Raw genomic sequence first — 9,633 nt, forward strand, 5'->3', positions numbered from 1 at the left:
ATCTATTAGAATTACTGGGTAGATCGCTATTCATGTAATCTAAAAGGATATGGCGTTACTTTAGTATTTATTGCGTCATTGATGGCAAGCCATACAAAAAACGTTTTAAACTGATATGTATTCATGTGAGAGGATTGCATACTCACTCGATAAGCGCTGTCATTTATATTTGTCATTGCTTTATCGTTGTTGAAATCTCTTTGCTTGCCGGAAAGAGAGTGCACATTCATTTTTAAACTAAAAAAGTAAGAAAAAGGATTTTTTCCTCTCTTGTGATTTCTACATGTAAATTATAATTTTAATCTCTATATGCATAGATGAAACTCCACTGCTCCAGGAATATGCGTTTAATTGAGTTGCTACTATTGGGGTATTCGATGGATTTACGGTTTTGACAATCTCAGAAAGAAATTTTTGTTTCAAGGAAAGTTAAATGAGTTAAAAGTTGCGATTGGCCTACTTTAAATAGGGCTTCATGATTGAAAATCAAATTTACCGAATGAATGTAGACTAAATTCCTTTGACTAAGGCGAGAAGAGCAGACGTATTCATCTGCTCAATGCAAGTGATAGATGCATAAGTTCCACATTCAACATGTTGGTGAAAATATTAGTTTGATTATGTCATCAGAATTAGTTGTGTAACTTGCAGTTTAAGCTTTTCTTGAATCTTCAATGGTTGTACTTTTTATCAAGAAACGGCTAGACTGTCTTCTTAAGATGATCTTAGCTCAAACAACTTGAAAGATTAAGTGGGTTCAATAGTATCTCCAATAGCAATAACTTTGAACCAAAATTCATGCTAAGTTTCAAAATTCTGCTTTATTGCAACACCAAGCTTCATGGAGTCAAAGGGAATAAATGACCCTGCTAACCAATTCATACATAGAAAAATATCTGCAAGCTAAATGACACTTACATGGGCAAAACCACAACATTTTCTCAGGAAATAATTCCAAGCGTTTTGCCACACCCTTATTTATCGGCTAAAATATATACTACAAGATAAGTTCTCACTTGCCAATTTTGAGCTAATTATTTTGTCTCCCTTAGCTTTATTGAGTTGACTTAATAAGATTAATATTCATCATCTTCAGAAACTTACACTTTTTCTTTAATTTTTATACAACTCAAAACACATTTTCAGTAATTTTTATATAATTTTTACAAATTCCGTACACTTTGATAGAAAGCCTGACAATAACAATGAGCATTTTTCACAAAAAAAAGAGAAAAAGAAATTTAATGGAAACATTGAAGCTGGAGGGAGAAAATGGAAACATTGAGGCTAAACCCCAAAAGCAAAAGTTTATGCATTGGCTGTTCTGTCAACTGAGCATTTCAGTATCTCATCAGCTTGGACAATTTTGACAAACAAACAGGTTATCCTCTACAACTGGTGCTGGTCCAGTAATACATGTCAGATTCATATGATCACAAGTAGGAACACGTTTCGTATATCTGACTGAAATATTAACTGGATTACAAGAGATTTACAGGTTATGAAGATGCCAAACTAAACGCGAAACAAAGGCTAGCCATGAAAGAAAATGAGAATGAAGAGGGATGGTTAATAAATAACAGAATGAGGTGTTTCATCACTCATATCACACTTCTGTGCCCTCCAAAAGCCCAAATCTGCCAAAGAAACATAATTTTGATCTTGTTTTTAATTTGAACAGTAGAATACATGGGAAACTGAACTGTAATGCAGTCAAAGGAATCTATTGCGGGGAAAACAAAAGAGATAACGGTTGAGCATCACTTGATTGTAAATCTTTTCTTTCAGGTAATTATTTGATATTCAAGGCTAACCGTCATGAAGGCTGCTCCAAAGGGCAAACCCGAGGCCCCAAAATTTCAAGGTACTGAAATAGTTCTCACTGAGAACAGGGTAATTATTTATGCATTTGGCTCTTTTCTATTTATCCATTTCCCCAAGTTCTTACTTGGACGGGAGACTTTGTTTAATTAATCAAATCTCAATCACTAATTTTAAAATATGACATATGTCTCATCCAAGTAAGAACAGAACTTGGGGAAATGGAGAGGAGTTCCATTTATTATTAATATAAGTTCTTCCCACATGCACATAACTCTGTAATTCAATGGTTCTAATATATTAGATTTCCTCATTTCGTTAGAATTTTGTTTGATGCTTGAAAACTATAATGTAGTTTCTTGTTCATTAGAAAAAGAAAACCACTTGAGCTTACCTTCAGGTTTGTATCCCAACTTCCTGTACATAAGGCGCTTCCATCAGCTGACAGTCCCAAACAACTTATTCGCCCTTCATGAGAGTTTTGAACTGATCCCAAGTTTAGGACCACCTATTGATTCAAAGTGTTAAGGCAAGAAATAAGGCTGATGTCAGATAAAAAAAACAAAGACATCATAAAACATGCACAAACAATCAAACTACAAGAAATGAAAATGCAATCTGAAAAGTAAAATGGTAGTAATAAATTTGAATGTTACCTATTAAAAGGGTTAAAAAAGAAGAGTTTATGAGTATACTTGGACAAGAATTGTCTTGAAATATTTATAGAACAATATTTTGGAGAAATGAGTTAAAAGCAAGATGTGACTTTCTTGTACCTTTGCTAGTAGGGTGTCCCACACGTAACAATCACCATTAGAGTACCCAACGAAGAGAAGACGGCCTGAGATAGAAAATGCCATGGAAGTCACATGAGGGATAATATCACCGTCACCGTGTGGCTGGTAGTATACTTGCAGCTGGTGTCCAGTCCTAATGTCAAATAATCTGCAGGTTCCATCATCTGAACCAGTTCCAAATCTATTACCATCAGGGAAGAACTTTACAGTATTAACATCTCCCTCGTGACCATGAAATGTTCGTTGAGCTCGACTAGCAACTCGGGTGTCCCACAGTCGAGCAGTTGTGTCACAGGACCCAGACACAAACAGTTTGTTGTAGGATGAACTAATTGAGACACTGTATAAATGGAAAAGGAATAAGATTGCTTCCCAATATATATGCAGAAAGTACGTTTAACATACTTTAAAGTTCAAGGACTGAGAGAGGGTATAATTGCATAGCCCATTGATCACCAACCTACCTTAGTACATCTGCGGTGTGTCCAGATTGAAATTCACCTCCAAATACAGAAGTTCTTAGGCCAGTAGTAATATCCCAAAGAACACATGTTTGATCACCGGAACTAGTTATTAGGTGAGTATCCTCATCTGGGACATACTGACATGAAGACACATACCCCTTATGCCCACTAAGCATTCTTGCTACTGGATGGTTCCCATCCTTATCAATCGGTGAATTTAAGTTGAAGATAGAGCAGGCACTGTCAAGGCCACCGCAAGCAACAGACTGTCCACTAGGAGAGAAGGCGCAGGTCATGACCCAAGCGCATGGAAGCTTAATTGCATGGGTTTTCTGGCTTGTGAGAGCATTCCACACTATTAATCTACCATCTTGGGATGCACTGACTATACGATTTTTTTCAGGAGTCCAGTCCAGTGAATATACCTGCAAAATATTTTTTAAGAGTTGGTCATACTACTTAACAATTGCCAAGTAATACCCCTATCACATTATGATATCCAACATACACAACTAAGTTGCCATGGATTATGATGTTTTTTAAGGTCATATGACATAATATGTATATGATGTTTCCTTTGCATTGGCCTCTCCATCAATACATCATTCAGATACATCAACAAAGTTTTTAGAGAATATTATACGCACGTAAAGAAATAAAAGTCAGGAGTAAAGTATGATCATGTAAAGTATTCTCCATTAATGATACTGGTAATTAACGGTTATATAGTTTAGTTCACAACGAGTATGACATTTCCTTATTTACTTGCTTTGCTTCTCCATCAACACACCATTCAGATACATTAACTATGTATAAGGAAGTTATACCCACATAAAGAAGCAAAACGTCGGAGCAAGTCTGATTAATAAAATATTCTCACTTCATTCATGAGTACTGGTACATTGTGTTATTTAGTTGTGTTAGTTCACGAGTATGATGCTTCCAATTTTCAGAAGAACCTTGCAAGATTGGGAAATCAAATCTTCTAGCAACATTGGAGGGCAGGCATATGGTGGATGAAGATACAGACATAATTCTTTGGGGCAAAGCAAAGGATGGGATTTACACTGTGAAGGAAAGTGACAATTACTGGAGCTCTCAAAATGGCATTCTTGAGGAATGGCCTTGGAAACATGTCTGGAGAACTAGCCAGCCTCTCAAAGTCTCCTGCTTCACTTGGACTGCTCTCAGAGAATCCTGCCTAACACAGACAATCTCAAGAAGAAAGGAATAATTCTTATCAATAGATGTTTCATGTGTGGGCAGGACAATGAAACAGTAAACCATCTATTTTTACACTGCCCTGCAGCAGCTGACCTTTGGCATTTGTTCTACTCCTTAACTGGGCTTCACTGGGTAATGCCCTTATCCATGAAATTTGCCTATGCAAGCTGGTCACTGCGGAGAGTTGGAAAAACCATCAAAAGAATCTGGAGAATGATCCATACAGTTATTTTTTGGTGTCTCTGGAAGAAGAGAAATAGCAGATGCTTTGATGGAATCTCAACTCCTATTAGCACTCTCAAGGCTAGATGTTTAGAGTGCTTATTTAGTTGGCATTTTCTTACCCCTGTAAACAGTGTGGATACTTTTTTGGATTTGGTTAGTTCCCTCCCTGTCTTTAGCTGAGTACAATAGGCAGGATACCTTTTGGCTGTTTTACAGGTTTTTAGTCTAAGTTTGCTTCCTGTTTTGTTTGAAGCAGCTTCTTTTTGCCCACCTGTAACCTTGCATCTTCTTGATGCTTTGCTAATGACATTTGATTACTTTATCAAAAAAAAAAAAAAAAAAGAGGTTGATTTTCATATGGTCTACCCATCTAGTTTGGGAGTTAATTTTCAGCATAGATAAGCCCCTTTACGTATATAGCTGCTGCATTATGTGAATTCATTTGAAAACTTGGTGTAATCAGGGTTTTAAGTTCTATTTGGGCTCAAATCATGGATTAATAAATTAATCTTGTTTCCACTATGCATTAAGTCAGTTACATGGGTACATTGGACCAAATCCAATATGTTGCTGCTATAAAGTTACTAAACAAATCATCTATCAGCAGATTTAGGTAATATACCGTGCAATGTTATAGAAATCTGCATTCATTTGGTACGTATTCGCATAATTCACTTTGAGTAGATGGAAGGTTGAAAAGTTTGTCCTTATCAGTGTGCTTTGTCTGGTAATTACCTTCCTGTCAAAGCATTTCCGAGATAAGAACGCATTATATACGGCGTCTTTGCATTTCTGTTATATCTAAAATAACATGTTGTGATACCATAACGTTATCTATTATAGGAAGGTGTGTAAGGGAAAGAGAAGCTATTGACGGAGGGGATAAAATAGGGTTAGGTTGGCATGCCAGGTGGCGTCCACCTCACTCAAATGTCAGGCCACGTACGATTTGATAGCTGGGTATGTGATAAGGATAGTAACGGCAGGGGTATATTTGTTCCCAAAGTATAACGGATGTTAACTGTAGACAATATTTGAAAGTAGACGACTCAAGATGTTAACCTAGCTTATGTATCGTAGTACATTTATAAGACACTGGAAATAATAATTGAGAAGTTAGTTTCATATACAAAAAATCACATCAAAAATTAGAATTCGTATAATTCAATGAATTTGAGTTTTAATAATTAATTAATCAAACATTTAATATGTCCCAAATGAAAATAGTGTATATGTATATAAATTGGGACATTTTAACCTAAAATTGAGAAAATGTAGAAAGTATGTACCTTTCCAGTGTGTCCTTGAAGGATCCTACAACAAACCAGATCTGTTGGGCCAAAGGTAACCGGAGTTTTACCTTGAGACTTTGCATAATCAGAAACTGCCCAAAAAAAAAAATCAATCAGATCTCTAAATAATTACTCAAACAACGTTAAATTAAGAAACAAGGAGCAAGAAATAACCATCAGTGTCGAGTAATTGGAGACGTTTTTGCTTAAGTTTTTCACGGAGATCATTTACAGTCTGTGTAGCGGCCATGTGCCGCTCTTTCAGCTCTGGAACTGACATTATTTAAGGAAATTTAAACATAATTTAACGTTTCGAAACAAATGTTTGGTTGAATTTAGGGTTTTTTTTTTTTTTTTTTGTGAAGAGAAAAAGGAGAGGAGTTGGTGGCGAGTCACGGATGTTGGTGGTGGTGTGAGGGCGTGGTGAAGTGTTTTTACAGATTGTAGTTTGACTGGTAGCCGCCGGGTCCACGTTGGGTAAAACCCTTCGCCTAAAACTCTTAGGTCGTTTGGCAGCAGGGATAAGTTATCTCGTATAGATGAGATTGGGTGGGATTAAATGGAATAACTAATCTCATCTTTTATCCCATATAGATGGGATTGAGTGGGATAATAAAGGAGGATACCAACCAAACATGGGATAATTTCAATTCCATGAGATTAATAATCCAATCTCATTCTATCCCTCCTGCTAAACGACCTTAAGGTTTCGGGTTTAAACCGTCGCTCAATCAAAAATTTAAAAAAATATTATCAGGTAGAATTTAATTTCGCAAGATAGAATTTTGCCTGTGAAATTCTGTCTTAAGACATAATTTTGCCTGTGAAATTCTGTCTTAAAACATAATTTTGCCCTCAAAACTCTACATTAAGGGAGAGTTTGCTAAGGCATAATTTTCCCTGAGATTTTAGGTGAAGGGAAAAAGTTAAATACTTTCATTTTGATGGCCAAAAATTAAAGCCCACCCCAAAATAAAGGCATTACTGCGAATTGCCCCAAAAGAAAGCTTCTTATACTGGTCTTTAATTTTTAGGTAAACTAGCATGAATAGCTACCTTTTAGTAGGTCCTTACGTTTAGTAGTTACCTTTTCAATATTACTAACCATAACTACTATTTAATGAACATATGTATTTTAACGGGTGTATTTGTTTGTTTTCAAATACATATTGATTTTGTAGCTACATTTATGGGTTTTCGTTGTATTTGATACCATGTCAACAAAATTTCAAATACATTGTGTATATTCAAATTACATATGAAGCCAAATACTTCAAAAATTCGTGTATTTGAAAACACTGTTCATATATTCAATGTGTTTGGATGGATTTCAACAAAATGTCAAATACATTGTGTACATTCAAACTACATATGAAGTCAAATACATTTAAATTTTCGTGTATTTGAAAACACTGTTCATATATTCAGCCAAATACACTGTTAACAAAAACACTCAAAAAATACAAACAACACTCAAATTCTCAAATCTGAGCCATTTTCCGGCCATATCTGAGATATACATTGTTCATATATTCAGCCAAATACACTGTTAACAAATACACTCAAAAATACAAAAAACACTCAAATTTACAGATCTGAGCCAGCTACATAAAGAAAAGAAGATTAATGATGATGTATAATATGTGGAAGATCGGTTGGTCTGCGAGTGAATTAGTTGTATTTGAATGCGCCGACGCCGGAAATCGACCAGATCTGAAAGCAGATCTGATTCTCTCTGCCGTTATTTCGCCTTCAAATGTTCAAAGCCGGTCCAGATGAGAGAAGGGGAGAGAGAGAGAGGCGGTTGTTTTGGTTGGGATCTGCTAGAGTCATCGCCGGAGCTCCTGGACTGTGGCGGCGGCGGTTGTAGTGAGGAGGGATAGAGAGTTTTTTAGAGTTTTGAGAGGATGGAAAATCTGAAATGGATAGTGAGTGGGAATAGAGAAGGATATATGTATTTGGGTATGTATTTTGATATAACTATCGATTGTAATTTAAAAAAGTGAATTAACTACTAATTATAATTAAATAGAAGGGTAGTTATTATTAATAATTAGGTCTTAAAAGAAGCTACAACCAGTAAAAATCCCTAATTTTTACCCCTCAAATCGGTGTGTTTAACTTTCGTCCCTATTTCTCATTTAATGAAATTTTATAGGCAAGAATACCTTTATTCCCTGGTCTATGAGATTAAAGATTCGGCTTCGAACCCCAACAAAGGGGAAAAAAATCGCAAGGCATGATTTCATAACAAACTATGTCTATTCAAGAAAAAGTTATGCCATAACGCATAGTTCAATAGTATCCTACAGAACTATGTCTTAAGGCATAGTTTCTATGTAGTTCCTTTTCCGACATAATGGTATGACTTAATTTCTACATAACTATGCCGAACAAGACATACTTTTACATAGAAACTATGCCTTAAGGCATAACTTTTGCCTGAATAGACATAAATTACTATGAAATCTTGCCTTACATTTTTTTTTTATACTCTGCTTGGGTTCGAACCCAGAATCTCAGGAATTTTTTCTGTCATTTAAATTGCTGAAGGGCAAAATTAAAGACCACCCCCAAAATAGGGCAGCTGTGCGAATGACCCTCTTATGTTAAGTCGTTGACCTAATAGAAAAATCCCAAATATCTCATACAATTAATATTAGTTGTGATTTCTTTTTATCTCACAGTAAAGTGGACTTAAATGTTATCTCCACTCTTCAAGCATAATATCGAGATAATTTCATACATTTTGAATAGTTCAAATTTATTAGGAAAAAAAGAGCGTCTCACATATTTTATTCACGTGATAGTGATCTCAAAGTAGAATGTCAATAATTTCATTTACGAATAACTCAAATATATATATTTTAAAGTGAAAAAAGGGCTCCATCCACGAGCATTCAATTTTTTTTAAGCTTTAATAGGTTTGACGGTTTTATGGTTGACTCGACCTTGTCTAGGACTTTCAACATAACTGCTTTTCCTAAGGTAAACGTTCTCTTTTTCTGACCGTCAATTATTGTCGATTCGGGTAAAAATAATAATATTGTCGACTCCTTTGTATTAAACATGGTAAATGAAATTCGTTACCTGAATCAATTTTGTTGAATGAATGCAACAGTTCGCGACATTTGGCTACTAATAGTATTGTTTCTGATACCTTTTTGGCTACTTTTTTCCTTCAAAAGAACGAGACTTTTGTTTTAGAATGAGACATCATTAACATTTTGATTTAATTATTTTCTTTTAATCTTTTACTTTATTGCTTGAGTCTAAAATATTAATTTCATGAATCATGATTACAGTTTTATTTGTTTATTCTAAATTTGATTAAAAAAATATAACTTTGAAGAGTAATACACAAGTTAGCGAACAAACTGAAACCGAGAAGCGAAAAATAAACCTTAACGAATTTATTTCAATATAACATTTGTATAATATTTTTAAAATATATAATCAAATATATATTTAGATACTAGAGTAGATTCTCTGCGTCATAAGTTGCCACCAGGATACGTACAGCCATCGTAACCTAAAAAGAAGAAACAAAAAGAGATGTTATTGACAAAACGACGGGCCAATTAATCAAGTAGCAAATATGGCAGCTACAGCCTTGCAAAGCAAACTGGAGAAATACTCAATTTTTTGAATATTTTGATAGGGTATTGTGGAATTCTTGGGGGTGTCGGAGACAATATTATGCTGGGATTACAATACATGGATTGTAATAGTGGAACTAAAACTCCATGACTGTGCAGTACTTATATAAAAATATAGTTCATTGCATAAAAAATATAAACGATGTATAAT

At 34.9% G+C, this 9,633-nt stretch overlaps 1 protein-coding gene across 2 annotated transcripts; it reads right to left on the reverse strand.

Moving 5' to 3' along the window:
- Window positions 1–1,273: 1,273 nt before the first annotated feature.
- LOC132599163 (guanine nucleotide-binding protein subunit beta) lies at window positions 1,274–6,325 on the reverse strand. Of its 2 annotated transcripts, XM_060312409.1 has the most exons (6): window positions 5,998–6,325; window positions 5,821–5,915; window positions 3,083–3,507; window positions 2,598–2,958; window positions 2,216–2,329; window positions 1,274–1,637 (listed from the first exon to the last, which is right to left on the reverse strand). In XM_060312409.1, the coding sequence occupies exons 1-6, from the start codon at window positions 6,101–6,103 to the stop codon at window positions 1,602–1,604; spliced, it is 1,137 nt and encodes a 378-aa protein (XP_060168392.1). In that variant the 5' UTR covers window positions 6,104–6,325; the 3' UTR covers window positions 1,274–1,601. The 2 variants fall into 2 exon arrangements, with proteins under 2 accessions (XP_060168392.1, XP_060168393.1); XM_060312410.1 differs by lacking the exons at window positions 5,821–5,915; window positions 5,998–6,325 and adding an exon at window positions 4,149–4,452.
- Between the last annotated feature and the right edge of the window lie 3,308 nt (window positions 6,326–9,633).

The sequence above is a fragment of the Lycium barbarum genome, chromosome 6 (genome assembly GCF_019175385.1).
Source record: "Lycium barbarum isolate Lr01 chromosome 6, ASM1917538v2, whole genome shotgun sequence".
NCBI lineage: Eukaryota > Viridiplantae > Streptophyta > Magnoliopsida > Solanales > Solanaceae > Lycium > Lycium barbarum.